Source organism: Serinus canaria, chromosome 6 (genome assembly GCF_022539315.1).
Source record: "Serinus canaria isolate serCan28SL12 chromosome 6, serCan2020, whole genome shotgun sequence".
In the NCBI taxonomy this organism is placed as follows: domain Eukaryota; kingdom Metazoa; phylum Chordata; class Aves; order Passeriformes; family Fringillidae; genus Serinus; species Serinus canaria.
The window spans coordinates 3,658,367-3,679,353 of record NC_066320.1 but is presented as its reverse complement, the minus strand read 5'-3'; the positions used below and the strand labels follow the sequence as shown (position 1 = coordinate 3,679,353).

At 49.0% G+C, this 20,987-nt stretch overlaps 1 protein-coding gene across 4 annotated transcripts in view; it reads right to left on the bottom strand.

The window, feature by feature from the left end:
• SGMS1 (sphingomyelin synthase 1) overlaps nt 1–20,987 on the bottom strand; it is a 90,230-nt gene that overhangs the window by 3,201 nt on the left and 66,042 nt on the right. For all 4 annotated transcript variants that reach the window (XM_050976338.1, XM_050976340.1, XM_050976339.1 and 1 more), the window contains 4 exons: nt 10,832–11,651; nt 6,996–7,113; nt 3,607–3,760; nt 2,834–3,000 (listed from right to left, as the gene is read on the bottom strand). In XM_050976338.1, the coding sequence (XP_050832295.1) occupies nt 2,834–3,000; nt 3,607–3,760; nt 6,996–7,113; nt 10,832–11,448 (1,056 nt within the window). In that variant the 5' untranslated portion in view covers nt 11,449–11,651. The remainder of the gene's footprint in view (nt 1–2,833; nt 3,001–3,606; nt 3,761–6,995; nt 7,114–10,831; nt 11,652–20,987) is intronic.

Below are 20,987 nucleotides of genomic sequence, written 5' to 3'. Positions count from 1 at the left end.
CACACGGTTCAAATAATTCTGCAGGAGCTGCTGCTGGATTCAGAGACCTGTGGGCCAGAATAAAGCTCTGGATTGAAACCCTCCATCAGAACAGACTCCTTTTCCTCTACCATCACCTTAAAGCTTCTCCAGCAGAGGGAAACCTGAGGAGCAGCCCCTCTTAAGGGAGGAAGCTCCATCCCACCACCACCAGAGCTCCTGCAAGCCTGGACTTGTCTCCACGTGCTCAGCTGCAGCACCCAGCCAGCCAAAAGTGTCTCTGGGGTGAAGCACCACAGTTGCCACTAATTGGTTCAGCAGCAGGGCCAGACAAGCTCAGGCACACCCTGTCCAGGAATATTGGGAAATGTTCCAACAGGTGCTGTCCTGCTCCCAAAATCTCACCTCCCAAACAGATCCCAGCCTCCCTGCACACACCAAACCTGCCCAGCCCTGCCTACAGCACCTCAGCTGTTTGGTGGGCCCACAGGAAAGGAGTGAGTGGCTCTAAGAGTGGGGTCTGCTCTCCTTTGGGGATGAAAACACCATCACAAGGCAGGATGCTCCGTAAGGATGTCCCAGGTTGTTCTGTAAGTGCCTCTGAAATTCCATGGGGCTCAGGAATCACTTTGGACCTGGCTGTGTGCCTGTGGAGCTATGGGAATACATCACACAGCACTCCATTTTCTTCATGGAGGAAAAAGCCCCTTTTTTAGTCACATAACTCCTTTCTATACAGTTTTACAGACCTCATGTGTGACTCCAGTTGGTCAGGAGCTTTCTTGCCAATTACTTATTTATTAGTTACAAGTTTTTATCCTGTATTGATTGGTCACTCACACTCTCAGTGTGTATGTGCAGGAAAAGTTGTTGGTGAGAGATGATTTTCATTTTTCTATCTAAGGGTGTAAAAACAGTTTATACAGGTGCTGGTTGTTTTTTACCCCGTGATAGATTGTTATGCTAAGGAACTGCTCACACCAGGATTGCTTTCAATGGGAACTTGCACAGTGCTAGCTTCCCTCAGAAGAAATGACAGGACAGCCAGAGCAGGCTTGATTTTATAAGGCTTTTCTTTACAATTTTCTCCCTTACTGTAGCTTGGAGCCAGGAGCAGGGCACGTCCCAACCCATCTGGAGGAAGTCAGAGCCCTGCCCTGCCCTCCACATGCCCCCAGACTGCTCTCCCAGACCTTTAGCTTCTCTCAGCCATGAGCAAGCCCCAGCCCACAGACCAACCACATCCAATCTCCTACTGCCCACTATCCATGCCAGAGCCAGGGATCTCTGTATCCACCCCCCCAAAGAGAACACACAGGTACAGGGCTTGTACACTGAGCTTCATCTCCATGTCAAGCTCATGTGTCAAATAAATCCACTGCTGCTTTTAATGTTAAGGCCAGGCACAAGCCCCAGCAGGAGGAAGGAGAGAGCAGCACACCAGTGTGTGCTCAGGGAAGGAGGCAGGGACTGGCATTTCCCAACACCCTGGCAGCTCAGGGCAGCAGTGCTGAGCCACCTCCCCAGGCAGCAGGACAGGAGCATTTCCACACCAAAGCTCTGCTGAAGCAATTCCTCAGCAGCACTGGGGGCACTCCTGACTCCAGCACTGCTCTGGGAGCCCAGGAGCAGAGTGGAAGTGTGGAATCCTCTGGACTGTGTGTGGAATCCTCAGCTGTTGTGTGAGGAGAGCTGCAGAGCGTGGGCACAGAAGCCAGTGGCTCCCAAGCTGACTGAACATCAGAGGGCACCCAAGTGGCAATGAGGCACCTGGCTAGAAATGCAGCACAAGGCTTGGCTGTGGTGTATGGCTTCAGGCAGCACCAGGCCAGGGGAATAATGAGGTGGGACCTAGATGACCTTCAGGACCCCTTCCAGCCCATGATGATTCTGTGATGGGATCTAAAAATCTGCACTGTCACAACATAAATTCATCTGCTACCATTGTAGGAAGTCTTTATTACACATAATTAACAGCACATGCCACAGATAAGCAAAAGATCTTTGACCATGAGCACAGAAAATATTTGGACACCAATGTGCTGCTACAGACTTAAAAATGTCTCTGAACTCCCTTGTCCACTATCCGTGGCAAAGACTTGTGCATTTCCTCTCAGAGAATCATGGAACGTGCAGAGCTGGAAGGGACCCACAGAGATCACTGATCCAGCCTCTATTCCTGCCCAGACCCCCCAACAATCCCACCCTGGGCATCCCTGGAGTGTCCCAACCCTCCTGGAGCTCTGGCAGCCTCGGGGCTGTGCCCATTCCCTGGGCAGTGCCAGCACCCTCTGGGGGAAGAAGAACCTTTCCAGATCTCCTGCCTGACCCTGCCCTGCACAGCAGAGGAGGTTTCAAGGTTTCACCTTCCTCAGCACTGTCAGCTCCTCCCTGATTGCTCCAGCTGACCAGCCAGGAGAACTCTCCACCCCCTGGAAACACTTTCAAACACCAGCTCCTTTTTAGCTGAGGCCTCCTCCTGTACCTCGAGGGACCCGTGGCACAAGCCACAGAACACAGAAAAACCCCAGCTGGCCTCAACAACCAAACTAAACAAAAGCAAGGCAAAAAAAAATCGAAATGGTTTGTTGTTCTGTCACAAATGTGGCCATTGGCCCAAATTCAGAAGACTTCAAAAAACTGAGGTTACCCAGGGGTGGGAGAGCCCTGCCTGCCTTTGGGAATCCTTTCCCATATTTTTGTGCTCAAGAACCCAATGAATGATGCCTCTTTCTCCCCTGCAAACCCAGCAGTTGGGAGGAAGAGAGGGACTCTGCACAGGACATGGGTGAGCCTGGCTATTCTCACCCCCCCAGGCTAGAGCAGGAGCATCCAAGGAGTGGGAGGAACTCACTTGCTGGTTGGCCATTGTGTGGTACCACCAGAATAGCCTTGTAGTGATGTAGTAAGCCACCACCACGTCCACAGTGTAGTGGTCATGAGCAAGGAGGATGCAGAACATCCCCACCATGCTGAGAGCCCAGCAGAGCCAGTGGTACCACCAGAGTCGCCGTGGGGAATCTGCAAAGAAGCACAAGCAGGGGTTGTTACTCCCAAGGGGAACCTTATCAGGACTACTGCAGTGATTAGCAGAGGTCATGGACTGCAATCCTGCCTGACACAGAGATGCCAGGGCTGAGATTAGGAGCAGGAATGCTGAGATCACAAAATAAGTATCACTCTCTTAAGGTGTAACTTCAAATTGTACTCAGGGGTAATGAGATCCTTGAGATATAATATACCCTGGCCAGTCAAATCAACCTGCTTGTGTTTAGAAGGGATATTGGGAAGGAATTGTTCCCTGGGAGGGTGGGCAGGCCCTGGTTCAGATTCCCAGAGCAGCTGTGGCTGCCCCTGGATCCCTGGAAGTGCCCAAGGCCAGGTTGGACAGGGCTTGGAGCAGCCAGGGACAGTGGAAGGTGTCCCTGCCCATGCCAGGGATGGGATGAGATGGCTTTTCGGTCCCTTACAATCCCCCTGGTGAAGAACCTTCCCCCAATACCCAGCTGAGGCCGTTTCCTCTCACCATGGAACACGCAGGTGATTTAACTGGAATTGTGTTCCTGAGCACACAGAAACCCCTGAGTGAGGAAGCAAGCACAGCAAGGAGGGCAGCAGGGCACTCACACTCTTTGATGAACAGGTAGGTGAGGGTGAGGATGACGGTGTGGCCGCTGTACAGGTAGTCCCCACACATGTTGTGGGAGCCCGTGATGGACAAGCCTCCGCCAGCAATCAACTTCATTATCCTTCTCAGGTGAGATTCCCAGTCTCCAAAGAGCTGGTGGGACAGCAAAACACAAGAGCACAGTAAAATATCACAGCTCAAAGCAATGGTTTAAGCAGCAATTTTATGGCCTTTCAGTTCTCTATTGTATTTGCAGGGATCCCCCGTGGCAGGCAGGAATGATGACTCTGACTCCATGTGCTCAGAAGGATCATTTATTACTTTATAATACTGTATTATAATAAAGAATGCTATATTAACTATGCTAAAGAGTACAAAAAGGATACCTACTAAATGCTCAAAAGCTAATAATGAAAACTCCTGGCTCTCTCCAGAGTCCTGACACAGCTTGGCCCCAGTTGGCCAAAGAGTGAAAACAACTCCCAGCAGAATGCAATGGAACAATCCCCTGTGGGTGAACAATCCCCAAACACATTCCACATGAGCACAGCACAGGAGAAGCAAATCAGATAATTATTGTTTTCATTTTCTCTGAGGCTTCTCAGCTTCCCAGGAGAAAAATCCTGGGTGAAGGGATTTTATCAGAGAATGGCACAGTTCTCCTCCCCTTCTGCTCTGATCCACAAGATCAATCAGCAGGTAAATAAATCCCCAGCCTTTCCCAAAAGCTGGCAGCACATTTCTAGCAGGAAAAGGACTGGAAATGAGACACGAGTGTTTTGATGCTTTGCACCTCCTGTAGCTGGTGCTCAGGTGAGATTTTCCTTCTGTTCAAGAGGCAGCACACTCTAAAATAAATGAGGCTTAACTTAGTTCATGTTGCTGGTAACAGCACAGGCCCTACTGGTGATCATCCAACAGAGAGCAGGAGGAACTGCCCAGACTGAACAGCCAGCTGCCAAAGCCAGGATCTGATGAACAGAGGAACACCTCACTCCAAACCCCAAGGCCTTGGAAAAGCCTGCTAGATTATTTCCTTCTGCTTCCCACTCCAACAGCAACATCTGGGCTGTCAGAGCACAGGGCCTGACTTGTCCTTTGAACCCACAGCAGCCCAAACAGGGATCTCCCTCCACACCCAGATTTGCCCTGACCCACCCCAACCATGGCAGGGGCTCACAGAGCACTCCTGGAAAAACTTCCACACCCAAGCAACCCAAGTCCTCCCCAGAGGACACTCTGCTCCCTGTCCCGAGTGACCGAGGGCAGCTGGCACTGCCCAACGCTTTTGCTGCTCTCAGCTCTTAGCCAAGGCCAAATATTAAACAAATCCACCAAAAAAGTGTGCCATGGGACAAGCAGGATGTGTGGAGAACCTCTGGGACCCATCAGGAAGCAGGGACTAATGGATCAGTGCACACCTGTGCTGGTGTTTGAAAATCCATGGAAACCACTGAACTGGCAGAAGGAAACACAGACCCACCCCAGGCTGGCCATTATGGTTTTTATTTTAAAGCTTGCTTTAAGAAGTGGAAATTAATAATTTCTGACAGGCTTGAGCATGTTCTTTGCAGGAATTAAACACTTCCTGCTAACAGTTGCTCACAAACACTGAACTGCTCCCCAAAGCCCACTTTTCACAATCTGACAGAACTCAGTAAGGTGTGCAGAGGTTATTCTTTTCCCACCAGTACATTCAGGGCTTTCAAGAAAACTCCTTAATCTTATCAGCTTGTCTCTACTTGAGTAATGAGAAGGATTTGCCAAGGCCATAAATTCCCCAAATTCCCCAAACAGGCAGATTTATTCACTTCAGCTCATAAATACCTGTGTTCTCTCTTTTTTAATTTCCTAGCAGCAGGCTGTTCAAGCACAGTGCTGAACCCTCTCCTACTCATTTCTCTTTCAAAAATCTTTCAAAAAACCACAGAAGTTCTGCCTTGACAAACACTGGCTGGACTTCCCTGAGGAACCAAAGCTTTGTTTGGATGTGCCAACCCTCACCAAAACAAGGACAGCACATGGATCAAGTCCAATCAGGCTTTTACTACCTGTACCTCAGCACGTGGATCAAGTCCAATCAGGTTTTTACTGCTTGTACCTCAGTGATTTTTACAACTTGCCAGCTGATTTATGGCTGTGCTGGTGCCCTTTCTCCTGCTTCAACTGCGTCACAGCACAGCCAGCCCCAGGAATTGCAGCAAGGACAAGGATTCCAGCAATGCTGGAGTGGCCAGGGGTGGATGCAACCCCACCAGCTCTGTCCCATCTCCACCCTGAGCACGTGAATTACCCTCCCAGGATGACCACAAGGGTCAACACCTCTGTCTCAGTAGCCTAGTTTCAACCACAGCTTTCACAAGCCTAATTTATCCCTGGGAGTCAGGGCTGGACTGGGGAGGAGGTGAGAAGTCCTTGTGCTACCAGAATTGCAAAAATATGTGCAGGAGACAGCCTTAGGAAAGTCTCTCTGGGCCATTTCCAACCACAAATTCTAGTTGGATTTGGCACACTGAGGTGTGTATTTATTTAGAAATCAGTGACTCACACATGGCAAAGGTTGCACACCTTCCACAGCTTCAGTGGGGACAGGAACATGCTGATCATGCAAATTAGTTGAAAATGCCACAGAATTTGGGTAGCTCAGTGCTTTGAAAAGGGTGGGAATTCCTGCACTGCCCTGCAGCACCTCCACTGAGAGGACAGCCAGTGACCTGCAGAAGGGTGCCCCTGGCACACCAAACTATAAAGTAAAATTATAAAATGGTTTGGGCTGGTTTGGGCTTAAAGTTCACCCATTCCACTCCCTGCCATGGCAGGGACACCTTCCACTGCCCCAGGGTGCTCCAAGCCCTGTCCAACCTGGCCTTGGGCACTGCCAGGGATCCAGGGGCAGCCCCAGCTGCTCTGGGCACCCTGTGCCAGGGCCTGCCCACCCTCACAGGGAACAATTCCTTCCCAATATCTCATCCCTCCCTGCCCTCTGGCAATGGGAACCCATTCCCTGTGTCCTGTCACTGCAGTTCCTGTTGCAGGGTCCCTCTCCTGTTTCCCTGTGCCCCTTCAGGCTCTGGAAGGAGCTGTGAGCTCTCCACACACCCTTCCCCTCTCCAGGCTGAGCATTCCCAGCTCTCCCAGCATGGCTCCACAGGGAAGGTGCTCCAGACCCCTCAGCACCTCCATAACCTCCTCTGGACCTGCTCCAACAGGTCCATCCCTCCTTATACTGGGACCACCAGAACTGTGCACACAATCCCAGGTGTCCTCTCACCTGAGCAGGGCAGGGAGGCAGAATCCCCTCCCTTGGAAACACTTGTTGAGAAAGCAGTTTTGGAAAGAGCAGGGTGAAGGGGAAACAGGCAGAGGAGGGCAGGCAAGAGGAATTTACCTTTGGAGAACACTTGAAATGCATTCCAGGTACTGGGAGTGTAGTCACATACATGGTAATACACCGGTACAGGTATAGTGTGCCAACGATACAGAAAAATCTTCTGCTAATTATAGACCTGGCAGGGAGAAAAAACAGGCACAACTAAGGAGGTAAACAAAATCCACAAAGGTAAATAACACAAAGCAGCAGCTGGTTTCTCCTGATGCTTTGGAAACTCGTGACACTATCAGCTTACACCTGGCAATGCTGAACTACTCCACAAATATTCCCACGCCTTCCAGGCCAGGAACACAGGAGCAGCACAGCTCACGCTGCCTGTGGAGGTGATTACAGGAAATCTAAGGATTAGGATGCAAAAGCCTGTGCAGATTGGGTGCTGAAGACATTAAAGGGGATTTCTTGCCCCACACCCCTCCATTAGCTGTGGCCAGTCACTGATTTCCTATTTGAGGCAGGGGATGAAGTTACAGGATTTTCACTGTGAGATGAAAAGGAGTGAGTTTATTTCAGCTGACACACAATTTAGTGATTACAAAGAGTCTCCTGTATAACCCAGAGGAGTGAGAGAACACATCTTTCCTGAGCAGCATTATAAAGGAAGCAGTTCCCATCAGCAAGGAAAGCTCCCAAATAAAAATGCAGAGCTGGCCTGGCTGCAGGACAGGGTGTTTGCAGGGCAGCCACTCAGCAGCCACAGCTGCAGGGACATTTATTAGGGAGGGCTGATGCTCACAGAGAGGGCAGATGCAGATCTGGGGTACTGTGAGGTGCTTCTGCAAAATCAGCACGAGCACCTGGGGTAAAGGATGGGCTCAGGAGGGACAGCCAGCCACAGAACTGCCCCACTGGGGTAACACCTAAAAACACCTCAGAGAAAGACAATTAAACCCCTCCTGGCACATCCACCTGGACAGGAGCAACCTCTGCAGAGATCCTAAGGAGAGATCACTGTCAGGGTTACAGAAATTGGGGGTGAATCCAATTAGAGCAACCACCTTTCATGCGCCACTGGCTGCAAACCCTGTGAGTTTGGGTCATTTTACATCACTGATATTTGCACTCATGGCCATTTCTAGCTGCAGGTTCTGGCATTCACAGAATCCAAGAACAGTCTGGACTGGAAGACACCTTCAAGCTCATCTCATTCCACCTTCCACTGTCCCAGGCTGCTCCAAGCCCCATCCAACCTGGCCTTGGGCACTGCCAGGGATCCAGGGGCAGCCCCAGCTGCTCTGGGCACCCTGTGCCAGGGCCTGCCCACCCTGCCAGGGAACAATTCCTGCCCAATATCCCATCCATCCCTGCCCTCTGGCAGTGGGAAGCCATTCCCTGTGTCCTGTCCCTCCAAGCCCTTCCAAAGAGTCTCTCTCCTTCTTTCTTGGAGGGTCCCTTCAGGCACTGCAATTCAGTTGTTGCTATTTTGCTCACTTAAAAAAAAATAATATTCTTATCAAGCTGAGCTCTTTCAAAATTTAAAATTAGCCACCTTTTAAATTTTTCAGTGCTTTTGGCATACTATTAAACTGGAGTGCTCCACTCTTGGAGGAGTATGAGTTTGCAGTGCCAGATCAGAAACACCTTGAGCGCCTTGATTTATCAGAAAAATTCAACTCTGGCAGGCTAAACACACTTTGCACTGGAGTACTCCCTGCTGTAACACACTATTCCAGACTTTTTCCCCCCTCTCCTGGTGTAAACATGGGCAAAGCTGTGAGTTAAGGACGATAATTATTAATCTTGTTCCACAAACTGAAATTTAAGTGTGGAGGGCACCATTCCAGTAGAGCAGGGGTTCTCCTCTGCAGAATTTTTCCTCTCATATCTCACCCTTGTGGCTTTTAGAATCAGACATGAACCTCCTTTTCTCTTTTGAACAGGGGTGGGAATTAAAGGCTGAGCAACACCATATTCTGAGAGACCAAAGAAGCATTTCTCCAAGCACTAAATTTCTTTTTTCAATTAAAACTACCACTTGATTTTGCTGGATTTGGCATATTTTAACTTGGGTAAATCTGAGAGAGCTCTGCGCTGTAATATAAAGTAAAAATAAATGTGAAAAGCCTCGTATTTCCCTTTCCCCCAGGAGGATTTGTGAGTGTGATACTCAGAGCCAGCCAGCAAGTGCAACCTCCACATGCATTCCTGGCCCAGAGAACTCCACCCCAGCTCTGCAGACCTCCTTCAGCCCCGGGAGCCAAACACATGGCCAGTCCTGGCATTGTGCTTCTCCCACAGCATCTGGGAATGCTTCCCAGGGAAGTTCATCTGCCTCAGCAGCTGCCTTGAGATCCCTGAGGAAACTCCAGAGTGCACAGCCAGACCTTCTGGAGAGGGTCATCAGCCCAATCCCATGTCATGGACAGCATTAGAATCATGGAATCCCAGAATGTTTGCCTTGGAAAGGATCTTAAAGCCCATCCAGTGCCACCCCTGCCATGGGCAGGGACACCTTCCATGGTCCCAGGCTGCTCCAAGCCCCATCCAATCTGGCCCTGAACACCTCCAGGGATGAGGAAGCAGAAGTGAGGAAGGCCCATCTGGCCCAGTGCCCTCCCTTTATTCCAGAATTAAGTTTCAAAGGGAGGGGATAACCCCACCACAAAAGGGATTCAGCTCTTTCTGCAGCACTGAGTCACCACCCTTTGGTGTGCCCCATCCAAAGCCACAAGAACAAGGTCCTCCAGATAAAGGCACCTCACTGGGCTCCTGTTCCTGCCAGCACCTCTCCTGCTCTTCCCTTTCTCCTGGTCTTCCCTTTCTGCTGCTCAGCCACAGCTTAGGACCTTGATCCTTCTGCTCATGGATAGAAAAGAGGGATTTTGGTCCTTGAAACATTCCATGATCAGTGCATAGACTGACCAAGCTCTGGCATCTTCCCCTCACACCAGAAAAGGCCCTTCCAAAGGGGACTTTCCATGGCAGGGGGTTGGAATGGGATGACCTTTAGGGTCCCTTCCAGCCCCTAACATTCTGTGATTCTGTAACAGAAACAAAAACAAACACTCCAGAGCAAACGGGGACACGGTAGGGGGGGACCTTCACATCTGCCAGTGACACCAATATATGTATGTCATCATCAACTCAACCCACACCTCACTCACTGCTTCAAAATCTCCAAGGATTCTGCTGTTCCTCACCTACAGGCTCTGCTCAGTTCCACCACAGGGTGTTTGATCCCTGGTATGGCCCTATTAACCCCACACCACCTTTTTGGGGGCAATCTAGCTGTTTCCCTTGGGTTTAAAATCATGGAATATCCTGAGCTGGAAGGGACCCTCAAGAATCACTGACCCAGCTCCTGTCCCTGCACAGACCCCCCCCAACAATCCCACCCTGGGCACCCCTGGAGTGCTGTCCAAGCTCTCCTGGAGTTCTGGCAGGCTGAGGGCTGTGTCCATTCCCTGGGGAGCCTGGGCAGTGCCAGCACCCTCTGGGGGAAGAACTCTTCCCTGAAATCCAGCCTAAACCTCCTCTGGCACAGCTCCAGCCGTTCCCTTGGATCCTGGTTCACAGCTGCCCTCACAAGAGCATGAGTTGTGCTCCCTCTGAACAAACAGTGAGTTCAGAACATCGTTTCATCCAATCCATGGCTTTTCACCCATGAAAAGGTTTGAGCTAACCACGAGGCAAACGTGAGCAGGGGCGTTGCTCGGTTTCTTAGGGAACATTTGGACCTCTGCCTTCTGCACAAGCAGCTCCCACTGCATGCTACTTCACCTTTGAAAACTGAGATAGGAAGATCACAAAGAAGCTTCATTTTGTTTGGGTGCAAACCAGCATCTGCCCTCCGAAAGCTGCCAGAAGCACTCAAGTTTTGAAAAGGTTTTACTTACTTGTATTTTAAGAGCAGCCACTGAACAAACCACAGTCCTACAAGGATCATGCCGTTGATTTCACAAATAGAAAAAGCCCATTGCACCCGATCAAAGCGATCAAAAAATGCATCTGGGAGGGGAGGCTGCACCTCCTTGGGAGGCACTCGTTCATGAACCACCGAGATAGTCACCGTGGTGAAGACGAAACAAAAAAGTGCATAAATAAAAGCCAGGAAAGTCTTGCCCCACTCCATGGGATACTGCGAGCGCTCCGGCTCCGGCATGGGGATCTTGATCATCTCCTTCTTGAACCCGTTGGGGACCCCATTGAGCTTGAGCGCGGCGCCGAAGCCGTTCTGGCGCGCGGCGTCGCCGGCGCGCACGTGCCCGTTGGCATGGCCGTTCTTGTGAGCCTCCATGTGGTGAGCCATCTTCAGCCCCTCGATCATGTTCAACAGCCGCTGCCCGCTGTCGGAAGACACCCGGGACAGAGGGGATTTCTTGAAATCCTCCTCCGTCAGGTTGATGAGGTCCCGCCCGGTGAAGTTCTTCAGGGGCTCACAGTACTCCGGCACGGCATTGTCCGTCAGCCAGCCGGTCACCTCCTCGGGTGACCACAGCACCACTTCTTTCATCTCACCAGGGACGGTGGCACATGGGCTTTTTAAAGTGGGCAGCAGTCACTGCGGCTCCAGCGTGGTGGGAAGCTCCTCCTTGGCTTCATCTTGTCCCTGGAATGGGTTTGGCCAGAGGCAGAGCCCGTCCCTACCCAGCCGACACCAGCGTGCGGCCAGCGTAGGAAACGCTCTACTTCATCTTTGTGTTGGCATTCTTCTTCCTGGGCAGGGGGAGAAAAACACAGAACCAGGCATTAGCACGACATTCAGCCTGTGGCTTGTGGCCGAAGACAAAATTCCTGCACAAAACCAGCTGGGCTTGGGATGGACAACAGACTCTGGAGGGAAAGAGCAGCAGATCTGTGCTCCAGCCTTGTACACACAGCACTGTCCTTTCCGAGCTTGCTGTTGGTTTCTTAAAAGATTGAACACCACTTTGCAGCTCTGGGAAGCTTCCCTCCTGCTCTGTGTTTGTTACATTTTCCATTTCAATGCTCTACTCCATGAGCAGCATCCAAATTCCTCTAACAGTCATCATACTCATGGATTTAAGGAGCTACAGAGCAAATGTTTGGTATTATTTGAGGGAGAAGCCTTTTCTATGCCTTACAGACTGGTACCTTAACACAATGTGTGGCACCAGTGATTGAATACGAAACCTGTTTTTCATTCTGCAAGGCAAAAATCATAAAATCACAAAATCCCAGACTGGTTTGGGTTGGAAGGGACCTTAAAGCTCATCCCCATTCCACCCCCTGCCATGGGCAGGGACACCTTCCACTAGAGCAGTTTGCTCCAAGCCCCATCCAACCCACCCTAGAACTCCTCCAGGTGCCACACACAGTCATCAGCACTAAAAAACTGATGTAGATAAGCAAGGATCAACTGTCTGGGCCAAAAGAGCAGCAGAAAAATCAATAATCAAGCAGATTAGTCTGAAAATAAACGGAATCATTTAGGTTTGCAAGTATTTAGCAGCTATGTGAGGTAAAATTGACTGTTATCAGGGTATACTGCTCCAATTCAAAGAAATGTTGTCTAACAGATTCAAAAAAAAGGAACCAGGAGAAATTATTTTTTTTTAAAGAGGAACTAGGTAAGAAACTTCGATACTCAATGAATTGCAGAAATAGCTTAGAAAAGCTGATTGCTTCCAGTATAAAAGTTACAAGCACACACAAGTTACTTGCTTGGAATCCCCTCTTGAATTTTGGAGACACAGGCAGCAAACAAGGTAGTGATGGCAGTGACCAGCACCAGCAAATCCTCAGGTGTGAGGTGTTTATTCAACCAAAAACCCAAATTGCTCCTCCCCAGAGCAAGGAGAGGAAAGCAGTGGAAGCCCCACCATCCCACAGACCACGTGCTCTGCTGCAGCTCACAAACATGAAGTGAGAAGGTAACAGCACAGAGAAAGAAACCACTTCATATTTTCAGAAGTCAAACCAAGCCTTTATTGGCTGTAAGAATATTTTTAGCCTCTTACAGGCTCCCAAGTGTTTGTGTTTCATCAAAGGGAGCAAAGTTGTGACTGAGGAAAACCAAAATAATTTACCCTACTGGCATGATTGGAGCAGAAGTGGCTCAGAACAGATACAGAGCTTTACTCCTATGACCACACTGCACACAATCCATTTTTTGACCTGATACCTCTAACTCAGCAAGAAACACAAGGTGCAGTTTTTAATTTGGTTTTTCATGGAAGGACCTGTGATGGTAGAGAAAAGAAAAAGCCTTGGATGGAAGGACTGGCAGTACTTTGGACAGGCCACCTCTCACTCCTGGACACCAGGAAGGAATGTGCACATATTTAAATCCACAGAGCAAGGGATGAAGATGACCCTTCCACTTTGTGCCTATCTGTGTTGTTTTAGAGCAGAAGTGAGGACACAGCTCTATTTGCTTCCTTTTCTTTCAATACTGAGGAAGGCTTTCAAGCCACAGATTGCTTCATTATTCAAGTCGTGTTTAGCAAATCAGTATTTAGTTACAGAGCTCTGAACATGGAAAAAGGATGCCCTGAATTATGCATGGTAACCCACATTAGAAGCTCCTACAAGGCCAGGACTGAGCAGAAGCTCAGCTCCACCTGCCCATCTCCGTGTGCTCACTTCAAATCCCAGCTCTGGCAGCACAAATTCCCAACAGACAATACTAACAGACTTCTTGTTGCTTCCCAGGATGGTGCCTCACAATGATAAAGCCAAAGTTGTTTATTTTTAATGCTGTTCCCCCACCTGAGCTCTGGGCCTGCAGCAGCCATCCAGCCTGGGCCCAAAAGTGGACCAGTTTTAACTAAACTTTTTCAGTTTTCAATGCTGGAGTGCCTAAATCCCAGTTTCCCAAATCCCTGAACCTGACAGAGCAGCCTCCTGCCCACCCTGACATTTAAGGACACAGCTCAGGAGCCTGCAGCCAACCTCCAAACTATATCTCCACTGCCAGGGAAGGTCTAGATTGGATACTGGGAAAAAATTCTCCATGGAAAAGGTTGTCCAGCCCTGGAATAGTCTGCCCAGGGCAGTGGCAGAGTCACCATCCCTGCCTGGAGGGATCTGTAGATGTGGCACTTGGGGACATGGGTTAGTGGTGGTGCTTGGGGGAATGGTTGGACTTGATGAGCTTAGAGGGCTTTTCCAACCTAAACCATTCCATGAAAGCTTCCAGCAGGTTCTAAGATAAACTCCAGATGGAAAAATCTGTTGCCAGCTGCAAACAGCACTTGGATACTGGCACAAGAGTCCCAAAATGTTGGTGGGACCCCAGGACAGCTGGCCTGGCAGCCTGACAAAAACCAACAAATGTGTGCTTTGCAGTAAAACTGCAGGTTTGGGCACTATTGCTGGAAACTACCTTCAGTCCCAAAATGTGCTCTCACACCACCAGTGTAGATAAATCACTATCAAGCACCTTTTGTAAAAGCAAAGTAAATGACACAGGAGGAAAGGTAATCCTCTGCCAAGGACACAGGCCATGGAGATGAGTTGTTTTCACTGAGAGTTAAAATGAGGTTAAAAACCAACTAAAATTTTTAACACCACTTCTTATTCAAGCCTGTTTTCACAGCCTGTCTAATGGGGGAGGAAAAGGCAAAAAGGCTTCTTTACTCACACCTTCCAGCTTGTCACATTAAAAATTCCTCTTTCCTTATGGTGTGGCCATGATGGGGTGTGGTTTGCAGAAACCATGGGGGACTCACAGCTCTCCCTGAGCCCTTCCCTTCCACAAAAGGTCTTCTCCTCTCCTGAAGACAGAAGGTGGGGAGCAGTGTTAGCTGCAGCCAGGCCACATGCCCAGGCTCAGGCTCAGCGTGGTCCCACGAGGATGAGGCACACACAAACCACAATCAGGTTCTTTAGCCTGGGTGACTAAAAATTCCCTCCATCTGCAGCAGAGCTGCCTCATTAAGGAGCCTGAACCCAAGAAGGAATTATAAATAGCAATGTGATTATCATAACAATACCAACTGCACCTTGATAATGATGCTGTGGAAAACCAGTACCTCAAAATACCCACACAAAGAGTGAGCAGGATGAAACACCCTCATCAAGGGCTCCAGGTGGCACCTCCTCGTGTTTACAGGAGCTTTTCTCCCTGCTGCCAGCAAACACTGAGGTGCAAACTCAAAACATGAGGAGTAATTCACCACCACCACCACTTCCACCTACACCTTGGCCAGGGCCATGCCAGAGGGTTAAACAAGAATTTGGGGTGCACTGCTACAACCCTGCCTGTCAAGACCAGCTCTTCTCAGATCAGCTGGGCACAAGAAGCAAAGGTGGGAGCATCCACCTTTTTGGTTAAAGAACAAGCTAATCAGCCATGAAGGATCAGCTGATTACCCCTCCACACTTAGAACCATGGAATGATCAGGCTTGGGAGGGACCTTAAAGCTCATCCAGGGCCACCCCCTGCCAGGCTGCTCCAAGCCCCAAAGTCCAACCTGGCCTTGGGCACTGCCAGGGATCCAGGGGCAGCCCCAGCTGCTCTGGGCACCCTGTGCCAGGGCCTGCCCACCCTGCCAGGGAACAATTCCTTCCCAATATCCCATCCATCTCTGCTCTCTGGGTGTGGAAGCCATTCCCTGTGTCCTGTCCCTCCATCCCTTGTCCCCAGTCCCTCTCCAGCTCTCCTGGAGCCCCTTTAGGCCCTGCAAGGGGCTCTGAGCTCTCCCTGGAGCCTTCTCCTCTCCAGGTGAACAACCCCAGCTCTCCCAGCCTGGCTCCAGAGGGGCTCCAGCCCTGGAGCATCTCCAAGGCTTCCTCTGGACCTGCTCCACAGCTCCACATCTTTCCCATGCTGAGGACAAGGCCCAGGTTTGGGGGTCTCCTTGCAAGCAGAAATGGTTAATTCTCACAATTAACACTGATGAGACAAAACCACATCCACTTAAACCAGTAAAAAACCACCTCCCTTATCAGTTTGTTCATCTTGAAACTCCTCCTAAAGCACTTTGAAACCCAACCAAAGCAAAGAAAACCTAAGCCTTCTGAAATGAAATCATGCCCTGCTCGTGTTTGTGCTTCTACTCTCTAAGCTTTGCTGCCAGGGCAACAGTCACTATAGAAATCAGTCAAATAATTAGCTATTTCAGCAACTCGTCACCAGGAGCCAGGAAATCCTTTCAGAGACAGTGGTGTGCTCCACTTGCAAGCCTCAGCATCCTTCCCAGACAGCCCAGAAAAGTTGAGAGGATTCGACCCTCGGTGAAAAAATGAGAGTCTAAATGAGAGAGGTTCATAAGCACAGCTGGAAGGTACAATAATGGTGTTTTGGCCCTTGGAAACCAAACTCTGAGGTTCACACTGATATTGTGTGCACACAAATAAGCAGAGAAAGCAGCTGCTGTAAGGACTGAAGATTTAATGCCTTCTAACCCAGCCCACCAGTGAATTCCCCATGAATGAAGAGCAGCAGCCACACAGAGACAGAGTGGCCCGAATAAAAGCTGGGAGCTCTTGTCCTGTGTTTTCAGAGCACAAAACAAACTGTTCACAGCAGCAGGGCCTGAGTCACTGCTACAGTCACCTCCTCTCCAGGCATTTCATCATGGCCAACAATAACACTCTGACACCTCAATAACTGGACATCCTGTACTTGACAAGCACCTCTGCACACCAATTTGCAAGGGAAGGGAGCTGCCTGCCACAAATTATGTGCTGGATAGCCCTAACAAGCTCTCAAGCAGTGTTTCCCTCCCTCCAGGACAGGCTTGCCTCCAAACCAGCATCACCCCTTCTGCACCACTAACAAGCAAGAAACTGCTGGCAGTGTAAAACAGGCCAGTAAAGCTGGGTTTGTGGTGGAAATGCAAATATATGCAAATATAAAATAGCTGTAAGTATAACACTGAGGCACAGGTGGGCTCACAAGTTGCACAGAGCTCTAAGACAGTTTTCCAAGGTCAGCCTCAGATGGAAAACATTGGCCTGTGGATAGGAAGTCAGAGCAAGAGGAGCTACTACTATGAAAAGAGAGGCTGGGATGAAAATGCAAAGCAACATCCCCTGAACACAGCTACTTACACAGCTTCAGAGGGAGGAAAAGCCCTGCCTGAATACTACATCAACCCCTGAGCAGCCTGCTTTTTTCTAAATTACTTGATACCAAGAAGAAAAAGAAACTCTCACCATATACTTTCTATCCTAATTGAAGTTATAAAAACCACCCAGAAATGAGAATCCACTCCTGGGTGTAACAGCTCGGAACACAAGCCCAGAGTGAAGCATGGAGGATTTAAAACCCAAAGTACTTGCAGCACATCTGGATAACCAAACAGGTCCCACCTCCAGATGGGAACACAACCAGGGAGTATTTTCCTCCATGAGACTCCAATGATCCTGGAATGGAAAGGATGGAGCAGGGAGGAGGGCAGGGCAGGTTTAAGTTACAATAATTTCAGGCTGGGAAGTTGCCCCAAGTCAGGGAGGCAGAGCCTTTCTGCCCATTCCAGGTGTAACCCAAGCACCCATTCCATTCTGTTCTCCATACCACAATCCTAATGTCTCAATCCTAAAATAATTCAACATTTGCAATGAAGTGGGACCAATAGTGGCTTATTTTTGAACAGCTGCCATAGGAAATCCATGCTCCCCACCCCAAATGCAAAGGGAAAATATTAACAGAACATCAGAAATCTTTAAAAATTAGCTTAGTCTGGATATTAGGAAAAAATTCTCCCCTGTGAGGGTGGTGAGGCCCTGGCACAGGGTGCCCAGAGAAGCTGGGGCTGTCCCTGGATCCCTGGCAGTGTCCAAAGCCAGGCTGGACTGGAAGCACCTGCAGAAGGTCCCTGCCCATGGTAGGAGGTGAAACAAGACGAGCTTTAAGATCCTTCCAACCCAAACCATGCTGTGATTTTATGAATAATCTGCTCAGAAACCAGGATCTTCAATGCTTCAACAGCTTCCAACAGCAGAACCAACCCCATAAACCAACCCACACCCCTTGAACACCACACCACAGTCAAACCTTGCCCATGTGGGACGGGGACAGGAGCAGCCCTGAGTGCTGAGGGCTCTGTGCTCAGGCAGCAGCAGGCTCTGGCTGCTGTCCCCAGCAGAGCAGAGCTGAGCACACATCCCTGTGCTGCCTCAGGATCTGGGTCAGGCAGAGCCAGGGCAGGGCTGGAAATAGAGCCCCACGTCCTCGTGCAACCCCGCAGACAATCGGGCACTGAGAGCGCACAGCGACGCTCCTGACACTACCCAGACTCCCCAGACTGATACACAAACTACAAAACACCTTCAAAGGAAAACAGATGAAACACTGAAAAGGCAGGAAAAGTGGGGGTTTTTTCCCTATAAGGCAGGGCAAAAGGGTGGAAGCAGGAAAATAAGGAGAGACTAAACATTTGTGACATGTTCCATATTTTAATTCAATTAGTGCAGGTGTTTTGAGGGTTTTGTGAGGTTTTTTTACCTCCAGTAACTACCTAAAAGCCATTTATTATTAGAAAGTCAGATTTGTTGGAAACCTCTGGGAATCTAAGTGGCAGCATGAATATAAAATTAAAAAATCATGGGAACAGAAAGGGAAGTTGTGCCCAAGGAAACTGAGAGCAGTCTTGTGACTGATGGTAACGTGGCTCTGAAATGCAGACTCCAGCATAATTTGCCAAACCAGCCATGCAGATTAGGAAAAGGAAACCTGGCAGAAAGCACAGAGAAAACAGATCCTCACTGAAGGCTTAAATCAGTTACTTGGCATATTTTTAAATATTAGGGTTTGTTACTGGCCATGTATGAGACAGTAGCCAGACCACAACAGTTGCTCCCTCCCAACTGCCTTTGCCAGGGTTGTAACTAAAGCAAAAGAAAACTAAATTTACACGCTACGATTCCCAGCCTAGAATAATATTTCCATATTTCATTAGCAATATAAATATTTTATTTCAAACATCCTACTTTTGAAGTCCCAACACATCAGACCCACATCAAAGACTCCAAGGCTCCAGAGCTGAAATGTGAATATCTTCATGCACAATGCTGTTCTCTGCACTTCAGCTGTTACTTTTCATAAATACACACCATCAACATTATTCATTTTCAATGTCATTCCTCTTGGAAAACAAAACAATCCCTGGGTTTGCCTTTATTAATTTAGTCTCATGTAACACTGAGTGTTCGTTCCTTGGTCTGAAAGACAAAACACCACACGTATTCAAGATTACTTCTGGTATAAATAGTCTGAATTTTGAAAGCAGAGTCCTCCTCTTTCCAGCAATACCTGCTCAGAGTTGCACCAAAAATCAAATAAGTCTCTTCAAGACATGTATCTGCAGGAAGGAGAGAAAGGCTCTTATTGCATAGCTGGTCTAGAAAAATCATAAACACAGGAAAGGGAAGAAAAATGATTGCCAACAAATTATGGGTGTACAGCCTGCATGGTGGGGATGTGTCTTAGAGCCACATCTCCTGACACTGCAGATGAACTGTCCTGGCATCTTCCTGTTTGTGGTTATGCTACAAGCAGTTGCATTTCATCACTCAGTGTTTTGCTGCATTTGCTGCTCAGTGTTTTGGGCACTGAATGCCACACTTTGGTGATTCAACAAGCTCCAAATTTCAGAATTTGGTCTCCAGAAATCAAAGCTATTCCTTGCCCACAGATTTATCTGTGTGTCAGACTATTCCTACTCATTCCATCCACTGTTCCTACTCAGCTGCTCCCAATCCATGCCAGATGTGACACTGCTCCCATCAGGGATCTGTGACACCAGCAAATCCTGCTCAAATCTTGCTGCTGACACTGAACCCAAAGAACAGGAATACACAAACATCTTCCCTGAAACATGAAGCACTCCTTACAATTTTAACTGACAGATGATTGAAGATCACAAAACAACACTGAAAGCACACTTCCTTCCCCACTGACAGCAATGGTGACAGCACCACCAGGTACATGTCAAACAACTGCCCAGATCACAAGCAGAGTCACTTGAGGTCATTACAGTGTGTTTAAAGGCTGCAAAATATGTCTTACATATTCCCCTCAGCTCAAAAGTTATGATCAATTAGGTTCACAAAGAAGGAGAAATAAAGGAAGATAAAAAACTCAGATCTCACCATCTAACTGTTCTGGAAATTATGAATATTTCAACAACCACCTGAAAGCCTCAGAAGTAAATTCCTCCTGCAGACACATCCAATTGCTTCTAAATTCCTTTTCTAGAGGCACAGGGATGTGCCTGTGTCATGATGTCCTAACACCTTTATGGAGATGTCCATCAGCCACCTGGCTATGGACAATCCCAGGGAACATCTCTGCAACTGTGGCTCTCAGCCATCCTTTCTTCTGCAAATCACTCCACGACCTGGCACACTGAACAGGAAAGTCTGGATGGCTGGGTAACACATCCACAGGCTGAACTGGCAGGATTTGAAGACATCAATTAAATCAGTTCCAAAGGTAACCTGTAATTCCAGCCAAACAAGGGAATCTCAGCCGGAGGTCCTGGGTAAGTGTCAGCAGCTTGTGTTCCTGTCATGGAAATGAAGCTGTGTTTAAAAACAGAATCCCAGAATGGTTTGGGTAGGAAGGGACCCTAAAGCCCATCCAGTGCCACCCCTGCCATGGGCAGGGACACCTTCCACTGTCCCAGGCTGCTCCCAGCCCTGTCCAGCCTGGCCTTGGGCACTGCCAGGGATCCAGGGGCAGCCCCAGCTGCTCTGGGCACCCTGTGCCAGCGCTTGCCCACTCTCACAGGGAAGAATTTTTTCCTGATATCCAGTCTAACCCTGCTCTCTGTCAGTTTGAAATTGAACAGTATTTCACCTTCCAAAGTCCCCCACCTGGGGAAGGCTATCATCCACCACTCACCCACAACCCATAAAACAGCTGCAAGCAACCCAAAACACGGTGCAAAGCTCAGCCAGCACTTTGTCCACCCTTCACAGCCAGAAATAACTAAAAACACTTCCATCAGATGCCTCCTGAATGGGTGGCCATGTGATCCCTCTCCTCCTGCCACAGAAGGGATGCAGGAACGTCCAGCTGCCAGCACAGTCTTGAGCAAACTTTCCTTACCAGTCTAGACATTTTCTTTTAACTACAAG